This window comes from Triturus cristatus, chromosome 8 (genome assembly GCF_964204655.1).
Source record: "Triturus cristatus chromosome 8, aTriCri1.1, whole genome shotgun sequence".
Classification (NCBI taxonomy): domain Eukaryota; kingdom Metazoa; phylum Chordata; class Amphibia; order Caudata; family Salamandridae; genus Triturus; species Triturus cristatus.
In genome coordinates, this window is record NC_140591.1 from 22,142,394 (window position 1) to 22,163,288 (window position 20,895).

The 20,895-nt window shown below is 48.0% G+C and overlaps 1 protein-coding gene across 1 annotated transcript in view; it reads right to left on the minus strand.

Annotated features, from left to right (window-relative positions):
• The window catches only part of LOC146799863 (cystathionine beta-synthase-like), a 173,907-nt gene that overhangs the window by 52,338 nt on the left and 100,674 nt on the right, over nt 1-20,895 (minus strand). The window contains exon 8 of the mRNA XM_085620758.1: nt 6,215-6,306. Coding sequence (XP_085476884.1) covers nt 6,215-6,306 — 92 coding nt within the window. The remainder of the gene's footprint in view (nt 1-6,214; nt 6,307-20,895) is intronic.

Here is a 20,895-nt window from a genome sequence, read left to right on the forward strand (position 1 = left end):
ACAGACAGGCAGACACAGACCAGGCAGGTCACAGGGGCAGCAGACAAGCAAGCAAGACAGACAGGCAGACACAGACCAGGCAAGTCACTGGGCAGAAGATAAACTAGCAAGACAGACAGACAGACACAGAGGAGGCAGGTCACAGGGGCGGCAGACAAACAAGCAAGACAGACAGACACCACAACAACATTCTCTCAACCATTCTAAAGTTTACAACAAGAATGTCGCCTTCCTCCGTGACAATTCAGTAGATACTCTCACCTTTCATCGCCTCTTGCTTTAACATGGCAAGCAATCATGGTACGACTCCCCGGTCCCCATCTGCTCACTATATTCACATGAGGAAAAACTTCAGAGGTGGGGTCTCTGCTCGGCCTGCCTCTGACGCCTCCAACAATCTATGGTTCTGGTGGGCTTCAAGGTTACAAATTGAGTTTACGGACAAAGATTGGATTACTATAATGGAAAACTAAAACAGAGGGCTTCGAGACTCCCGTTTAAATCTAATTATTTCAAAAGTTTACATGCCGGCTTTGGTCTCCGGCGGAATTGTACTCAGCCAAACTCAGCCCTGGCGCCCTCTGCTGGAGATGTAAAGCACCAGTTTAGGATATAATTCAAATATTGTGGGATCGTCCAAATATCCGTGCACTTCGGTTTCAGATGGAAGATTACTTGAAGGAACTCTCGTCCATGTATCCCTGTCTCAAAGCGTGGATGACTTTTACATGACAATCCAGAGCCGCCCCATCTCCACTCCACATGGACAGGCCCCCTGCTGCTCCCAGTTCCAGAGCCGCCCCATCTCCACTCCCACATGTACTGGCTCTCTGCTGCCCCCAGTTCAGCCAAAGTTAAGATGTGACTCTTTTGGAGGACGAATGTGATTCCAAAGATTCATTCTTGGCTCCAAGGTCTGCTTAAAGTGGTTTCATTTGTAAAAATGATTTATAAATTAAACTACAACTTACATCCTTTCAATTATATTTGGGTCCTTTTTGGGGTCTTGACAAATGTGTCTCTTAGTAGAAATCTATTATTGACGGCGGCATGTTTATATAAAGTTTCAAATCTCTGTTAATTTTCTATTCTTTTTTGCATACACTTATATATTGCTGAGGCGACTGATTACTTATGTATGACATTGTGGTACTTGGGAAACGATTCTTTTTCCGCTATTAGGAAATTCTGCCAATATTACTACACATCATCAATACTTTATGTTTATGAACTGTTACTTGACTATTGATCAGTATTTGTTTTATTTGGGAAACAAATCAATAAAGAATTGACATACAAAAAAAGACAGACAGACACAGATCAGGCAGGTCACTGGGGCAGCAGACAAACAAGAAAGACAGACAGACACAGAGCAGGCAGGTCACTGGGCGACCATCAGATAAGCAAGACAGACAGACAGACCAACCAGGCTGGTCATTAACAAGCAACAGGCAGACAGACAGATAGAAACAGACCAGGGAGAGAGAACCCAGGCCAGTCACTGGGCAATTTAAAAACAAATGAACAACAGGCAGACAGACAGGCAGACACAGACAAGGCAGGTCACTGGGTGACCAACACACAAGCAAGACAGACAGACACAGAGCAGACAGGGGGAGACCGCACAGGCCAGTAGGCAACTGACAAACAACATCTTTTAAAATAAATAAATAAACAAGCGAACAAGAGGGAGCTCGACAGGTAGGCACAGGCCAGACAGGTCACCATGGCAACCAACAAGCAGGAGACAGACAGATAGGCACATACCAGGCAGTCACCAGCCTAACAGGGTGACCAACAAACAAGCGAACATGAGCAGACAGGCAGACACACACGACGCAGGTCAACGAGGCGACCGACAAAAACGTAAGACAGGCAAAGACCGAGAAGACAAACAGCAAAGAGAAACACAAGCAACAAGAACAAGGGCGGGTCAGAGGGAGAACCAAAGACCCCCCCCCCCCTCCCCCGTGAGGAAAGCGAGGCCCAGGCCACTTGGGTGTGAGATCTGCTGTGTCATGTACACCCCCGGCACGTGGACAGGACCCACCGAAACCGAAACCACCCCTGGCAACAATGCTGAACACTGCAACCCCCACTGCACATCCCACACCGGTCATGAGACACCTCAAGGCCCTATGACGGACTGGTGACATCTCACACCTGACATGAGACACCTCAAGGCTCTATGACGGACTGGTGACATCTCACACCTGTCATGAGACACCTCAAGGCTCTATGACGGACTAGTGACATCTCACACCTGACATGAGACACCGCAAGGCTCTATGACGGACTGGTAACATCTCACACCTGACATGAGACACCGCAAGGCTCTATGACGGACTGGTAACATCTCACACCTGACAAGAGACACCTCAAGGCCTCTGCACTGGCCGCACATCTCACACCTTAGAGCCACCTCAAGGCCTCTGCACTGGCCGCACATCTCACACCTGACAAGAGACACCTCAAGGCCTCTGCACCGGCTGCATATCTCACACCTGACAAGAGACACCTCAAGGCCTCTGCACTGGCCGCACATCTCACACCTTAGAGCCACCTCAAGGCCTCTGCATTGGCCGGCACATATCATACCTGACAAGAGACACCTCAAGGCCTCTGCACTGGCCTCACATCTCACACCTGCCAAGAGACACCTCAAGGCCTCTGCACTGGCTGCACATCTTACACCTGACAAGAGACACCTCAAGGCCTCTGCACGGGCTGCACATCTCACACCTGACAAGAGACACCTCAAGGCCTTTGCACTGGCGGCACATCTCACACCTGACAAGAGTCACCTCAAGGCCTCTGCACTGGCTGCGCATCTCACACCTGATAAGAGACATCTCAAGGCCTCCGGACTGACTGCTCATCTTACACCTGACACGAGACACTGCATGGCCTCTAGACAGGCTGCACATCTCACAACTGGCAAGAGACTCTCCAAGGCTTCTGCACTGGCTGCGCATCTCACACCTGACAAGAGACACCTCAAGCCCTCTGCACTGGCTCACACATCTCACACCTGATAAGAGACATCTCAAGGCCTCTGCACTGGCTGCGCATCTCACACCTGACAAGAGACACCTCAAGGCCTCTGCATTGGCCGGCACATATCACACCTGACAAGAGACACCTCAAGGCCTCTGCACTGGCCTCACATCTCACACCTGACAAGAGACACCTCAAGGCCTCTGCACTGGCTGCGCATGTCACACCTGACAACAGACACCTCAAGGCCTCTGCACTGGCTGTGCATCTCACACCTGACAAGAGACACCTCAAGGCCTCTGCACTGGCTGCGCATCTCACACCTGACACGAGACACTGCATGGCCTCTAGACTGGCTGCACATCTCACACCTGACACGAGACACTGCATGGCCTCTAGACTCGCTGCACATCTCACACCTGACAAGAGACACCTCAAGGCCTCTGCACTGGCTGCACATCTCACACCTGACAAGAGACACCTCAAGGCCTCTGCACTGGCACCGCATCTCACACCTGACACGAGACACAAGACACTGCATGGCCTCTAGACTGGCTGCACATCTCACACCTGACAAGAGACACCTCAAGGCCTCTGCACTGGCTGCGCATCTCACACCTGACAAGAGACACCTCAAGGCCTCTGCACTGGCTGCAATCTCACACCTGACAAGAGACATCTCAAGGCCTCCGAACTGACTGCGCATCTTACACCTGACACGAGACACTGCATGGCCTCTAGACTGGCTGCACATCTCACACCTGACAAGAGACACCTCAAGGCCTATGCACTGGCTGCACATCTCCCACCTGACAAGAGACACCTCAAGGCCTCTGCACTGGCTGTGCATCTCACACCTGACAAGAGACATCTCAAGGCCTCTGCACTGGCTGCGCATCTCACACCTGACAAGAGACACTTCAAGGCCTCTGCATTGGCCGGCACATATCACACCTGACAAGAGACACCTCAAGGCCTCTGCACTGGCCTCACATCTCACACCTGCCAAGAGACACCTCAAGGCATCTGCACGGGCTGCACATCTTACACCTGACAAGAGACACCTCAAGGCCTCTGCACGGGCTGCACATCTTACACCTGACAAGAGACACCTCAAGGCCTTTGCACTGGCGGCACATCTCACACCTGACAAGAGTCACCTCAAGGCCTCTGCACTGGCTGCGCATCTCACACCTGATAAGAGACATCTCAAGGCCTCCGGACTGACTGCTCATCTTACACCTGACACGAGACACTGCATGGCCTCTAGACTGGCTGCACATCTCACAACTGGCAAGAGACTCTCCAAGGCTTCTGCACTGGCTGCGCATCTCACACCTGACAAGAGACACCTCAAGGCCTCCGGACTGACTGCGCATCTTACACCTGACACAAGACACTGCATGGCCTCTAGACTGGCTGCTCATCTCACACCTGACAAGAGACACCTCAAGGCCTATGCACTGGCTGCACATCTCACACCTGATAAGAGACATCTCAAGGCCTCTGCACTGGCTGCGCATCTCACACCTGACAAGAGACACCTCAAGGCCTCTGCATTGGCCGGCACATATCACACCTGACAAGAGACACCTCAAGGCCTCTGCACTGGCCTCACATCTCACACCTGCCAAGAGACACCTCAAGGCCTCTGCACTGGCTGCACATCTTACACCTGACAAGAGACACCTCAAGGCCTCTGCACGGGCTGCACATCTCACACCTGACAAGAGACACCTCAAGGCCTTTGCACTGGCGGCACATCTCACACCTGACAAGAGTCACCTCAAGGCCTCTGCACTGGCTGCGCATCTCACACCTGATAAGAGACATCTCAAGGCCTCCGGACTGACTGCTCATCTTACACCTGACACGAGACACTGCATGGCCTCTAGACTGGCTGCACATCTCACAACTGGCAAGAGACTCTCCAAGGCCTCTGCACTGGCGGCACATCTCACACCTGATAAGAGACATCTCAAGGCCTCCGGACTGGCTGCGCATCTCACACCTGACACGAGACACTGCATGGCCTCTAGACTGGCTGCACATCTCACACCTGACAAGAGACACCTCGAGGCCTCTGCACTGGCTGCGCATCTCACACCTGACAAGAGACACCTCAAGCCCTCTGCACTCGCTGCGCATGTCACACCGGACAAGAGACACCTCAAGGCCTCTGAGACGCCTAATACCTCTAGACTGGCGGCACACCTGACAAGAGACTTCTCAAGGCCTCTGCACTGGCTGCACATCTCACACCTGACAAGAGACACCTCAAGGCCTCTGCACTCACTGCGCATCTCACACCTGACAAGAGACACCTCAAGGCCTCTGCACTGGCTGCACATCTCACACCTGACAAGAGACACCGCAAGGCCTGTGCACTGGCTGCGCATCTTACACCTGACACGAGACACTGCATGACCTCTAGACTGGCTGCACATCTCACACCTGACAAGAGACACCTCAAGGCCTCTGCACTGGCTGCGCATCTCACACCTGACAAGAGACACCTCAAGGCCTCTGCACTGGCTGCGCATCTCACACCTGACAAGAGACACCTCGAGGCCTCTGCACTGGCTGCGCATCTCACACCTGACAAGAGACACCTCAAGCCCTCTGCACTCGCTGCGCATGTCACACCGGACAAGAGACACCTCAAGGCCTCTGAGACGCCTAATACCTCTAGACTGGCGGCACACCTGACAAGAGACTTCTCAAGGCCTCTGCACTGGCTGCACATCTCACACCTGACAAGAGACACCTCAAGGCCTCTGCACTCACTGCGCATCTCACACCTGACAAGAGACACCTCAAGGCCTGTGCACTGGCTGCGCATCTTACACCTGACACGAGACACTGCATGACCTCTAGACTGGCTGCACATCTCACACCTGACAAGAGACACCTCAAGGCCTCTGCACTGGCGGCGCATCTCACACCTGACACGAGACACAGCATAACCTCTAGACTGGCTGCACATCTCACACCTGACACGAGACACTTCAAGGCCTCTGCACTGGCTGCGCATCTCGCACCTTAGAGCCACCTCAAGGCCTCTACACTGGCTGCGCATCTCACACCTGACAAGAGACACTTCAAGGCCTCTGCACTGGCTGCACATCTCACACTCGGGACATTTTCCAGGGTGATAATGTCATCTCCGGGACCCCAACGCCTGCAGCCACGCCCCCGCCTGGCACCGCCCACTCACCCTACAGCCTGGGCACTTCTCCTTCAGCTTCCGCCCATTGCCCGTGATGGTGCCACCTGTGCCAGAACCAGCCACGAACATGTCCAGCTTTCCTGTGAGCAGAAAAGAGACGAATTATTATTTCAAACGCACGTACTGCCCCCTCGTGGCAGAGACAGCTGCCCTTAACTTGACTCCCTGAAGACACACACCTTCAAGCGCTATCTTATAGCCGGAAACAGGGGCGCCTTGAACCCCTCTTTAGCAGATGCACAGGGGGTGGGTTCTGTATGGGCCTCTTCTGTCTGCAGCTCGGCAGACAAAAGTATTATCAACACTAAAGGACCGCAATAGAGGAGCTAGAAGGCGCGGGAGATGGGTGAATAGAAAAGGGGAAAAAAGAAGGAATAGTGAATAGAAGGAAGGGTAAGATGATGGATGAGTGGATTGATGAATGAGGGTGTAGAACAATGAATGGGTTGGATAAACAAGATGGAAGGATGATGGGGTGGAAGGCAGAGTGGACTGATGGCAGCATGGATGGATGGAAGGATAGATGGATGGGTGAATGGATGGACGGGTGAATGAATGGATGGATGTGGGGTTAGATGAATGGCAGATTTGATGGATAGAAAGCAGGATGGATGGATGAAGGGGTGGATGGCAGAGTGGACTGATGGCAGCATGGATGGATGGAAGGATAGATGGATGGGTGAATGGATGGACGGGTGAATGAATGGATGGATGTGTGGTTGGATGGGTGGCAGATTTGATGGATAGAGAGCAGGATGGATGGATGAAGGGGTGGATGGCAGAGTAGACTGATGGCAGCATGGATGGATGGAAGGATAGATGGATGAACGGGTGAATGAATGGATGGATGGCAGAGAGAATGGATAGGATCAGCAATAATTGAATAAATGGATGACAAAATGTAAAGTTGTAAATGTGAATATCAGCAGGAGGATGGAAGGGTGTAAGGATGGATGGATAGATGCTTGGATAGATGGATGTTTGGTTGGATGGATGGCAGATATGACGGATAGAGAGCAGGATGGATGCATGAAGGGGTGGATGGCGTGGTGGACTGATGGCAGCATGGATGGATGGAAGGATGGATGGATGGGTGAATGGATGGACGGGTGAATGGATGGACGGGTGAATGAATGGATGGATGGGTGAATTAATGGATGGATGGAAGGCAGAGTAGATGGATAGAATCAGCAATAATTGAATAAATGGATGACAAAATGTAAAGCGGTAGTAGTAAATATCAGCAGGAGGATGGAAGGGTGAAAGGATGGTTGGATAGATGCTTGGATGGATGAATGGCAGAGTAAAGGGATGGATGGATGAGTCGGTGGGTGGAAAGATGTGTGAATGGATGGCAGAGTAAATGGATGAGTCTAAGAAGGGCAGAGTGGATGGATGGGTGGATGGATGACAGTGGATGGACGGATGGCAGGGTGGATGGATAGACAGCAGGATGGATGGATGAAGGGGTGGATGGCAGAGTGGACTGATGGCAGCATGGATGGATGGAAGGATGGATGGATGGATGGGTGAATGGATGGACAGGTGAATGAATGGATGGACGGGTGAATGAATGCCCTTCCCTGGGAGGAGTGAAAGGGCTTGGACCCAGCCCCAGGTGGGGGAGTCTGTTCACCGGTGCCAGTCCAGGCGCTCTCAGACCCACAGCTGCCAGGTGAGTCCATCAATGAATGCCCTGTGGGAGTGTCACATGTGCTCTTCTTCACTGTGACTGTCGGTGGGTTTCCAACCTGACCCCGAGCCCTTCAGTATCATTTCAGAACCCAAACATCCGGCAGGCACCTTTGTGCCCGGGTGCGAAGAATCCCTTTGAAAACACTTCGAAATTGAAATAAAAACAAACCTTTAAAATCTTACATTTATGTTAAGAAAATATTTCATGCAATAGCAAACCCTTGTGGCAAAGCACTCGGCTCTCCAGAGGCTGACAACGCAATCAAAGGGTGCAACGGTTGAGTTTTCAGATCACACATCTCACCTCACACCAGACTGACCCTGAACTTCCTCTAGTGAACAGGTAGATCTAATGACAACTTTAAAACACTGGGGGTTCCAAGTAAGTTTCCACTGAAGCCTCACTTAGCAATCTGGAGCGCACGTGGCCCTGAGGTGCAAAGTCAGTATCGAAAGCTCAAAGTGTCGCTGCACGAAGCCAGACAGAAAGAGCTGAACATGATGTTTGGGTCAAGCTGAGCTCTGTAGGCTAGGTAGTACCCTGAATGTTAAAGCGCTTTGGAAACTGTCAGCCATATTTATCAAGGATTGGGTTGCTTTTGCACCACGCAATGAGGTGCATAAGTGACAAACCCTTGAGATACAGTTCATCAAGTCGCGCAACGCCACCCTGCGCAGCCTTGAGTGCCTTGATAAATCCAGAGAAATGCAACGCAGCGCAAATCACTGCGTTGCGTTCCAATGCCCCTGGAAGGCGTTATATGGGTGGTGCGTGGGTGTTCCCACCCAACATACTAGGGGCCTGATTCACAGAACTAACTTAAGACAAAATCCTAAACTTACTACCATTTTGGTATTCACAGAAGGCACTTACTCATTTTGGTATTCACAGAAGTTAGGAGTCCTAACTTTAGGACTCCTAAATGCCTTCTGTGAATACCGAAAGCCTTAAAATTAGGATTTTTCTCAGTTTAGGAGTCCTAAGTTTAGGACTCCTAACTTTAGGACTCCTAAATGCCTTCTGTGAATACCGAAAGTCTTAAAATTAGGATTTTTCTCAGTTTAGTAGTAGTAGTATAGTTAGGACTCCTAACTTTAGGACTCCTAAATGCCTTCTGTGAATACCGAAAGTCTTAAAATTAGGATTTTTCTCAGTTTAGTAGTAGTATAGTTAGGACTCCTAACTTTAGGACTCCTAAATGCCTTCTGTGAATACCGAAATCCTTAAAATTAGGATTTTTCTCAGTTTAGGAGTCCTAAGGTTAGGACTCCTAACTTTACAACTCCTAAACTGAGAAAAATCCTAATTTTAAGGCTTTCGGTATTCACAGAAGGCATTTAGGAGTCCTAAAGTTAGGACGCCTAACTTCTGTGAATACCAAAATGAGTAAGTGCCTTCTGTGAATACCAAAATGAGTAAGTGCCTTCTGTGAATACCAAAATGAGTAAGTGCCTTCTGTGAATACCGAAATGGTAGTAAGTTTAGGATTTAGTCTTAAATTAGTTCTGTGAATCGGGCCCATAGATTTTGTGCATTTTCAGATTTTCCATAAGTGACAGACTTGGGCAGCGCCAAAATGGCTGCGCCTCCCCAGGTGAGGTGTAACACGGAGAAATATCGTTATTTCTCCTCATTTTTTCCTCTATGTGTGCTGAGCTTTGCCGCATACATAGAAAGAGGAAAATGCATCAGAGGATTGTTTTTGTGCAGAACGGAGTCCCTTCCTGCACACAAACAATCTTGCTTACAATGTAGGCACCGTTGCGCCATCATACAAGGGCGCTTGCGTTGGTGCTAGGAAGCGCATGGTTTGCCAGCGCAGGTAGAAGTCAGGAAGGTGCCATAAACTTTTAAGTATGGCGCATTCCGGTCCCCTCCCTATCACCCAGCGCAGCACTTACAGGCGACGCGCTTCGTGATATAATGATAAACATGCCCCCAAGTCTGGTTGGTTGATGAGAAGAAAGTGTCTCTAGCCTAAACGTGCATTTGCTACCGAAATAGCCAATAAAATGTGGTGTTAAGTCTTTTGGGAAGTTTTACAAGTTCCATCCTGTCTCTGATTTTGGAAAAGCACTTGAGAGCATGTCAACTACTTCTGCGACCCTGGGACTTCTGGCGTCAAGCACGACACACCCTTGCTTTCGGGATATAGTCATCACTAAAAGCAAATTATTTACTTAAAATGTAAAAATGGGCCTCTGTCCGGTCAGAATATTATCCGCATGCTTGCATGGACACGAAATGTTGCAGTGCACGGTTCGTTTCTGCTAACTGGAGTTTGTGTGCGCAGAGAAATGTGTGTGTTTATCGAAGCAAAAGGTAAACGCTAATGGGAGTTGTTAAGAAAAGGGCTTTGACCCTACCAATGCTTCTTCAGCACCAGCGCTCAGACCCTCAACTTTGGCCACATCGACTCTTCACAGGAACCCAGGGTCATACTTCTGAGAGGATTGCACGATGTACACCTCTGCGACAGATTTATGAAGCCACGCAAAGCCCCTTTGGAGAGCTGCCAGTGGCTTCATAAATCTGGAGGAACACAAAGCAGCACAAAGCGCTGCGGCGCCTTACTCTGCCCTGGGTAGGTGTTCCCTGGGCGTTGCGGTGGGTATGCACACGCAACATACAACAACGTCAGCGTGTTCCTAAGTTTACATGGACTTGTAAACGGGGAAATGTGCCAAAATCCTATGCCTTCCCAGGGGAGGCGTAACGAGGAAAAATATATTTTTTCCCCTTGTTCTGTCCTCCTTCCATGTGTGCTGCATTCTGCAGCACACATGGAAGGAGCTGCATTCTGCAGCACACATGGAAGGAGCTGCATTCTGCAGCACACATGGAAGGAGCTGCATTCTGCAGCACACATGGAAGGAGCTGCATTCTGCAGCACACATGGAAGGAGCTGCATTCTGCAGCACACATGGAAGGAGCTGCATTCTGCAGCACACATGGAAGGAGCTGCATTCTGCAGCACACATGGAAGGAGCTGCATTCTGCAGCACACATGGAAGGAGATGCATTCTGCAGCACACATGGAAGGAGCTGCATTCGGCAGCACACATGGAAGGAGCTGCATTCTGCAGCACACATGGAAGGAGCTGCATTCTGCAGCACACATGGAAGGAGCTGCATTCTGCAGCACACATGGAAGGAGCTGCATTCTGCAGCACACATGGAAGGAGCTGCATTCTGCAGCACACATGGAAGGAGATGCATTCTGCAGCACACATGGAAGGAGCTGCATTCGGCAGCACACATGGAAGGAGATGCATTCTGCAGCACACATGGAAGGAGCTGCATTCGGCAGCACACATGGAAGGAGCTTCATTCGGCAGCACACATGGAAGGAGCTGCATTCTGCAGCACACATGAAAGGAGCTGAATTCTGCAGCACACATGGAAGGAGATGCATTCTGCAGCACACATGGAAGGAGCTGCATTCGGCAGCACACATGGAAGGAGATGCATTCTGCAGCACACATGGAAGGAGCTGCATTCGGCAGCACACATGGAAGGAGCTTCATTCGGCAGCACACATGGAAGGAGCTGCATTCTGCAGCACACATGAAAGGAGCTGAATTCTGCAGCACACATGGAAGGAGCTGCATTCTGCAGCACACATGGAAGGAGCTGCATTCGGCAGCACACATGGAAGGAGCTGCATTCTGCAGCACACATGGAAGGAGCTGCATTCTGCAGCACACATGGAAGGAGCTGCATTCTGCAGCACACATGGAAGGAGCTGCATTCTGCAGCACACATGGAAGGAGCTGCATTCTGCAGCACACATGGAAGGAGCTGCATTCGGCAGCACACATGGAAGGAGCTGCATTCTGCAGCACACATGGAAGGAGCTGCATTCTGCAGCACACATGGAAGGAGCTGCATTCTGCAGCACACATGGAAGGAGCTGCATTCTGCAGCACACATGGAAGGAGCTGCATTCGGCAGCACACATGGAAGGAGGAAAAAGCCTCTCTGTAAGCAAGGGTGCCTGCGTTGGTGCTAGGTTGCCAAAATGGTGCCAGCTTAAGGGAAGAGGACAGTCATGTGCCTTAGTGGATAAATACAGCGCACTCCTGCCCTTTCCCATCAAGCGGGCAGCACAGCAAGACAACTTGTGATGCTGCCCCGTGCCACAGTTTTCATAAACATGCCCCCTAGTCCAGAGACTGGCACAACTCCGCAGCTGATACCTGCACTGTGCGGGTTCCCGGACTTGCAGCCCTTGGCAGGGGGCGTTTGTGAGTGAGTGTGTCTGCTTGTGTGTCTCACCAGGGTATGGACACTTACACCCTGCTGCGGGTACACTTGGACAAGAACAAGGGCTGTCCCGCTCCTATTGGCCAATGACCATGAATGAATTTATTTACTGCCCAATTAATTAAAATCATTAGGTAAAAAGAGATAGAAAACATTACTAAAACGGATCCCCCCTACTCCCTGCCCCTTCCCTTCAATATATTTGTCCTTATAACCAGCCTTTGGCCCTTAGCTCATTTGTGCAGGTTCTCAAAGTTACTTGTAATTGCATATTAAATAAAATGGATAAAACAAATAAATACTGGGACTTTAAGACCCCCTGGGTGCCTCGCGGGGACCATCCTGCTGACTTCAACATTTATAGAATGTAGCGTGCCAATCATGAGAAGGGGTCCGTTAGCTTGTCGCAGAAATGGTATCGCCCTGCAACACCTCATTTATGGCAATCCTGATTGAGTGTGTGAGTTTGCCCAGTCCTGCTAGGTTTCTTGTCATTGATTTGGTGAAGCGCAGGGCCGCAGCCTTTCCGCAGGTCCTTACCCCATTGGCAATGAGTAGCGGGTGAAGAAGGCACTAACGCCAGTTATTCAGTTTGGGGCAACAGCACCGGAGGTGTAGTAGGATTCATCGTAAAAAGAACATAGCCTCCACTCAATGTTGTCCCCCTTGCGTGCCCATGCTGGGTTGAAATCTGTGATGCGGAGAATGAGGAGTCTCATTTAGACAGTTTTCCTGCGGACTTGTATCGCTAATGCCTCTCGTAGATAGGGTTGAACTTTTCCCAAAATGTATGATTTATCCAATGGCTCTGTGATTGAGCTAGCGCAGGGAGTTTTGATGTCCTGAGAGTACAATATTTCCAGAACCTGTCTCCACCGCTTTCTTCCAGGCCGAAAACGGAATTTCTGGTAGTTGTAATCTTGCTTCCTCAAGCCTCAGGATGTGTATGGCCTGGCCCAGGCTGGCGTGCCATGCTGAACCTTCTACCTCGAAAACTGACCTTGGCTGGTATCTGAGTGAGTCTACTGGTGCCCACAGGATCCTGAGGTATAGCTTTATCAGGACCCCCTGGCATGACAGGGCCGGGCTCCAGAGGCCAAGCTCCAGTCTCAGCCTTGAATGCCTTGCAGACCGCGGGATGAGCAGCACAGGTTTATATGCTTTGGCTTGTATTTGAGAACGTGTCCAACGCTCCAGGAAAAACCAGATGGCAGGTAGCAATTTCGCTTTTAGGACAGACAGTACCGGCTCTGCTGATGGACTTAGCACATGTTGGCTCAGTTGTCTTAATAGGTGAATGACGTTGTTGGCCTTGGTGTTAAGATGTTTTCGGTGAATATTTGAGTTGGCCCTTTCTGAGAGTCAGGCCCCAAGGTAATTGTAGGCTTTTACTGTTCCACTTTGCAGTTTGCCCAGATGCCAGTTGGCAAGCTTTTGTGTTGATGTTGTGGAGGAAGGCTGGGGGGCATTTTTGACTGAGTGTGTCTGATTGTGTGTCTCACCAGGGTATGGACACTTACACCCTGCTGCTGGTACCCTTGGACAAGAACAATGGCTGAGCCTCTTCTATTGGCCAATGTAAATGCAGGTCTCTTAATAAGTAAAACTGGTCCATCCATTTGTCCGTAGAGTTGCAGGCGGGGCCTCCTTGTACCAATCAACGAGACCGCCCATTGGTTAAGTTAACAGGTGTGAACCCGTGTGCCAACCCTAGAACACACCTCTGTGCATAGTTAAGGACGATAATTCCAGGCCAACCCATCAACCCATGTGTGTAAAGTTAAAGGTTCTAATCCTGTTAAGTATACATAAACACTTTATTTATAGAGGTAACGGTTTGAATACCGTCATGTACACCTAAACTCATTCATACACAGAGGTAAAGGTTTTACTTCCATCACCTATACCAAAATTCATTCATCCATGGAGGTAAAGGTTCAAATCATATTGTCTATACCCAAACTCATTCATCCATAGAGTTAGAGGTTCAAATCATATTGTCTATACCTAAAATCATTCATCCATAGAGTTGGAGGTTCTAGTCCTATCACCTACACCCAAACTCATTCATCCAAAGAGTTGGAGGTTCTAGTCCCATCGCCTATAACCAAACTAATTCATCCATAGAGTTGGAGGTTCTAATCCCATCACCTATACCTAAATGGATTCATCCATAGAGACAAAGGTTTTAATCTGATCGCCTATACCCAAACTCATTCATCCATAGAGTTGGAGGTTCTAATCCCATCACCTATACCTAAATGGATTCATCCATAGAGACAAAGGTTTTAATCTGATCGCCTATGCCCAAACTCATTCATCCATAGAGTTAGAGGTTCAAATCATATTGTCTATACCTAAACTCATTCATCCATAGAGTTGGAGGTTCTAGTCCCATCACCTATACCCAAAATAATTAATCCATAGAGTTGGAGGTTCTAATCCCATCACCTATACCTAAATGGATTCATCCATAGAGACAAAGGTTTTAATCTGATCGCCTAGACCCAAACTCATTCATCCATAGAGTTGGAGGTTCTAGTCCCATCACCTACACCCAAGCTCATTCATCCAAAGAGTTGGAGGTTCTAGTCCCATCGCCTATACCCAAACTAATTCAACCATAGAGTTGGAGGTTCTAATCCCATCACCTATACCTAAATGGATTCATCCATAGAGACAAAGGTTTTAATCTGATCGCCTATACCCAAACTCATTCATCCATACAGTTAGAGGTTCTAGTCCCATCACCTACACCCAAACTCATTCATCCGTAGAGTTGGAGGTTCTAGTTCCATCGCCTATACCCAAACTAATTCATCCATAGAGTTGGAGGTTCTAATCCCATCACCTATACCTAAATGGATTCATCCATAGAGACAAAGGTTTTAATCTGTTCACCTATACCCAAACTAATTCATCCATAGAGTTGGAGGTTCTAATCCCATCACCTATACCTAAATGGATTCATCCATAGAGACAAAGGTTTTAATCTGATCGCCTATACCAAAACTCATTCATCCCTAGAGTTAGAGGTTCTAATCCCATCGCCTACACCCAAACTCATTCATCCATAGAGTTAGAGGTTCTAATCTCATCACCTATACCTAAATAGATTCATCCATTGAGACAAAGGTTTTAATCCCATCGCCTATACCTAAATGGATTCATCCATAGAGACAAAGGTTTTAATCCCATCGCCTATACCCAAACTCATTCATCCATAGAGTTAGAGGTTCTAATCCCATCGCCTACACCCAAACTCATTCATCCATAGAGTTAGAGGTTCTAATCTCATCACCTATACCTAAATAGATTCATCCATTGAGACAAAGGTTTTAATCCCATCGCCTATACCTAAATGGATTCATCCATAGAGAAAGGTTTTAATCCCATCGCCTATACCTAAATGGATTCATCCATAGAGACAAAGGTTTTTATCCCATCGCCTATACCTAAATGGATTCATACATAGAGACAAAGGTTTTAATCCCATCGCCTATACCCAAACTCATTCATCCATAGAGTTAGAGATTATAATCCCATTGTCAATACCCAAACTCATTCATCCACAGAGTTAGAGGTTCTAATCTCATTATCTATACCCAAACTCATTCATCCATAGAGTTAGAGGTTCTAATCTCATCGTCTATACCCAAACTCATTCATCCATAGAGTTAGAGGTTCTAATCTCATCGTCTATACCCAAACTCATTTCTCCATAGAGTTAGAGGTTATAATCCCATTGTCAATACCCAAACTCATTCATCCAAGAAGTTAAAGGTTCTAATCTCATCGTCCATACCCAAACTCATTCATCCATAGAGTTAGAGGCTCTAATCCCATAGTCTTTACTTAAATTAATGCATCCATAGAGTTAGAGGTTCTAATCCCATCACCTATACCTAAATTCATTCAGCCATGGAATTGGAGGTTCTAATTTTATCGCCTATACCAAAAATCATTCATCCATCAAGGTAAAGGATCTAATCCCATCACCTATACCCAACCTCATCCATCCATGAAGTTAGAGGTTCTAATCTCATCGTCCATACCCAAACTCATTCATCCATAGAGTTTGAGGTTATAATCCCATCACCTATACCCAAACTCATTCATCCATAGAGTTAGAGGTTCTAATCTCATTGTCTATACCTACACTCATTCATCCATAGAGTTAGAGGTTCTAATCTCATTGTCTATAACTAAACTCATTCATCCATAGAGTTAGAGGTTCTAATCGCATCGTCCATACCCAAACTCATTCATCCATAGAGTTAGAGGTTCTAATCTCATTGTCTATACCTAAACCCATTCATCCATAGAGTTAGCGGTTCTAACTCATCGTTTAAACCTAAACTCATTCATCCATAGAGTTAGAGGCTCTAATCCCATAGTCTTTACTTAAATTAATTCATCCATAGAGTTAGAGGTTCTAATCCCATCACCCATACCTAAATTCATTCATCCATAGAATTGAAGGTTCTAATCTTATCGCCTACACCCAATCAATCAATCAATCAATCAGTGACACTTGTAAAGCGCGCTACATACCCGTAGGGTCTCAAGGCGCTGGGGGGGGGGGGAGGGGGGGGTGCCGCTACTGCTCGAACAGCCAGGTCTTCAGCTTCTTCCTGAAGGAGAGGTGGTCTTGGGTCAGGCGCAGGTCGGTAGGGAGGGAGTTCCAGGTCTTGGCGGCCAGGTAGGAGAAGGACCTTCCTCTTGTAGTCGCTCTTCGGATGCGGGGGACGGCGGCGAGGGCGTGGTTGGCTGATCGGAGGTGGCGTTTGGGAGCGTGGAAGTTGACTCGGCTGTTGAGGTAGCTCGGGCCTTGGTCGTGTAGGGCTTTGTGTGCGTGGGTGAGGAGGCGGAAGGTGATTCTTTTGTTGACGGGGAGCCAGTGAAGGTCTCTCAGATGTCCGGAGATGTGGCTGGTTCGTGGGATGTCGAGGATGAGTCTGGCTGAGGCGTTCTGGATCCGCTGGAGTCTCTTCTGGAGCTTGGCGGTGGTACCGGCGTAGAGGGCATTGCCGTAGTCCAGTCGGCTGGTGACGAGGGCCTGGGTGACGGTCTTCCTGGTCTCGGTGGGGATCCACCAGAAGATCTTCCGTAGCATGCGTAGGATGTTGAAGCACGCCGAGGAGACGTTGTTGACTTGCCTGGTCATGGAGAGGGAGGAGTCCAGGAGGAAGCCCAGGTTGCGTGCATGGTCTGTCGGTTTGGGTGCGGTGCCCAGGGCGGGAGGCCACCAGGAGTCGTCCCAGGCGGAGGGTGAGGAGCCCAGGATGAGGACCTCCGTCTTGTCCGAGTTCAGTTTCAGGCGGCTGGTCGTCATCCACTCGGCTACCTCTTTCATCCCTTCGTGCAGGTTGGATCTGGCGGCGGCGGGGTCGTTGGTCAGGGAGAGGATCAGTTGGGTGTCGTCGGCGTAGGAGATTATGCTGAGGTTGTGTTTGCGTACGATGGCCGCGAGGGGGCTCATGTAGACGTTGAAGAGGGTGGGGCTCAGAGATGATCCTTGAGGGACGCCGCAGGTGACTTCGGAGGCCTCTGACTTGTACGGTGGTAGGCGGACTCTCTGTGTTCTTCCGTCGAGGAAGGAGATGATCCAGTCCAGCACCTTGTCCTGGATTCCGATGTTGCTGAGGCGCCGTACTAGGGTGCGGTGGCAGACCGTGTCGAATGCCGCAGAGAGGTCTAGGAGGATGAGGGCCGCTGTTTCTCCATTGTCCATCAGGGCTCGGATGTCATCGGTGGCGGCGATGAGGGCGGTCTCGGTGCTGTGATTGGCTCGGAAGCCGGACTGTGAGGGGTCGAGGGATCCGTTTGTCTCGAGGAAGGCGGCCATCTGCTTGTTGACGGTCTTCTCGATGACTTTGGCTGGAAACGGGAGGAGCGAGATGGGGCGGTAATTCTTGAGGTCGGTGGGGTCCGCTGTAGGTTTCTTTAGTAGGGCGCTGAGTTCGGCGTGCTTCCAGCTCTCAGGGAAGATGGTGGTGTCGAAGGAAGTGTTGATGATGTCTCGCAGGTGGGGTGCGATGACAGCGTCGGCCTTGTTGAAGACGTGGTGAGGGCAGGGGTCGGTCGGTGATCCGGAGTGGATGGAGTTCATCGTGCGGATGGTGTCTTCGGTGCTGATCGGGGTCCAGGCGTGGAGGGTGGTGGTGGGGGGTGGTTGTTCGGTCATGGTGTGCGTTCACTCATTCATCCATCAAGGTAAAGGATCTAATCCCATCACCTATACCCAAACTCATTCCTCCATAGAGTTGGAGGTTCTAATCCCATCGTCTATACCCAAACTCATTCATCCATATAGTTGGAGGTTCTAATCTCATTGTCTATACCTAAACTCATTCATCCATAGAGTTACAGGTTCTAATCCCATCACCTATACCCAAATTCATTCATCCAGAGAGTTGGAGGTTCTAAACCCATCACCTATACCCAAATTCATTCATCCAGAGAGTTGGAGGTTCTAATCCCATCGCCTATACCTAAAATCATTTATCCATAGTTAGAGGTTCTAATCCTATCACCTATACCCACATTCATTCATCCAGAGAGTTGGAGGTTCTAAACCCATCACCTATAACCAAATTCATTCATCCAGAGAGTTGGAGGTTCTAATCCCATCTCCTATACCTAAACTCATTCATCCATAGTTAGAGGTTCTAATCCCATCACCTATACCCAAATTCATTCATCCATAGAATTGGAGGTTCTCATTTTATCGCCTATACCCGAACTCATTCATCCATCAAGGTAAAGGATCTAATCCCATCACCTATACCCAAACTCATTCCTCCATAGAGTTGGAGGTTCTAATCCCATCGCCTATACCCAAACTCATTCATCCATCGAGATAAAGGATCTAATCCCATTGCCTATACCCAAACTCATTCCTCCATAGAGTTAGAAGCTCTAATCCCATCGCCTATACCCAAACTCATTCATCCATAAAGTTAGAGGTTCTAATCTTATATTCTATACCCAAACTCATTCATCCATGAAGTTAGAGGTTCTAATCTCATCATCTATACCTAAACTCATTCATCCATAGAGTTAGAGGTTCTAATCCCATCACCTATACCCAAACTCATTCATCCATAGAGTTAGAGGTTCTAATCTCATCATCTATACCTAAACTCATTGATCCTTAGAGTTAGAGGTTCTAATTTCATCGTCTATGCCCAAACTAATTCATCCATAGAGTTAGAGGTTATAATCCCATCGTCAATATCCAAACTCATTCATCCATGAAGTTAGAGGTTCTAATCTCATCGTCCATACCCAAACTCAATCATCCATAGAGTTAGAGGTTCTAATCTCATCGTCTATACCTAAACTCATTCATCCATAGAGGTAGAGGTTCTAATCTCATTGTCTATACCTCAACTCATTCATCCATAGAGTTAGAGGTTCTAATCCCATCACCTATACCCAAACTCATTCATCCATAGAGTTAGAGGTTCTAATCTCATTGTCTATACCTAAACTCATCCATCCATGAAGTTAGATGTTCTAATCTCATCGTCCATACCCAAACTCATTCATCCATAGAGTTAGAGGTTCTAATCTCATCGTCTATAGCTAAACTCATTCATCCATAGAGTTAGAGCTTCTTTTTTTTTTTTTTAAACATTTTTTTATTGACAACACCTAAAAACAAAAAGCAAAGATTAGCTGATAACATGTACATTTCATATCCAATAGGCCATACAAATAAATACACAATAGGGACACAATAGCAAAAAGTAAAGTTAAAGAAAAGTTCCCCAAATTTTATCAAATTTTTTCATAGATTTCAATCCCCTCGTTTTGGCAATCGCACGCTCCCTAGTATAAATTTCATTAACTAAAAACCACCATTCCAGGATATGTGGGGGTTTCTGAGATATCCATACCCTGGCAATTGTCAGTCGAGCACAAGAAACTAATACAGTTAATAGATCTTTATGTGGGCTATTCTCAGATTGTATGTCTAATAATATAGACAATGACGAAAGAGGGGCAAAAACAATTTGTTTTTGCAATAAAATATTTTCAAATCCGGACCAAAACTCAGACAAAGCTTAGAGCTTCTAATCTCATTGTCTATACCTAAACTCATTCATCCATAGAGTTAGAGGTACAAATACCCTTTGTCTATACCAAAACTCATTCATCCATAGAGTTAGAGGTTCTAATTCCATCATCAATACCCAAACTCATTCATCCATGAAGTTAGAGGTTCTAATCGCATCGTCCATACCCAAACTCATTCATCCATAGAGTTAGAGGTTCTAATCTCATTGTCTATACCTAAACCCATTCATCCATAGAGTTAGAGGCTCTAATCCCATAGTCTTTACTTAAATTAATTCATCCATAGAGTTAGAGGTTCTAATCTCATTGTCTATACCAAAACTCATTCATCCATAGAGTTAGAGGTTCTAATCTTATCGTCTATACCCAAACTCATTCATCCATGAAGTTAGAGGTTCTAATCTCATCGTCTATACCTAAACTCATTCATCCATAGAGTTAGAGGTTCTAATCTCATCACCTATACCCAAACTCATTCATCCATAGAGTTAGAGGTCCTAATCTCATCGTCTATACCTAAACTCATTCATCCATGGAGTAAGAGGTTCTAATCTCATCGTCTATACCTAAACTAATTCATCCATAGAGTTAGAGGCTCTAATCTCATAGTCTTTACTTAAAT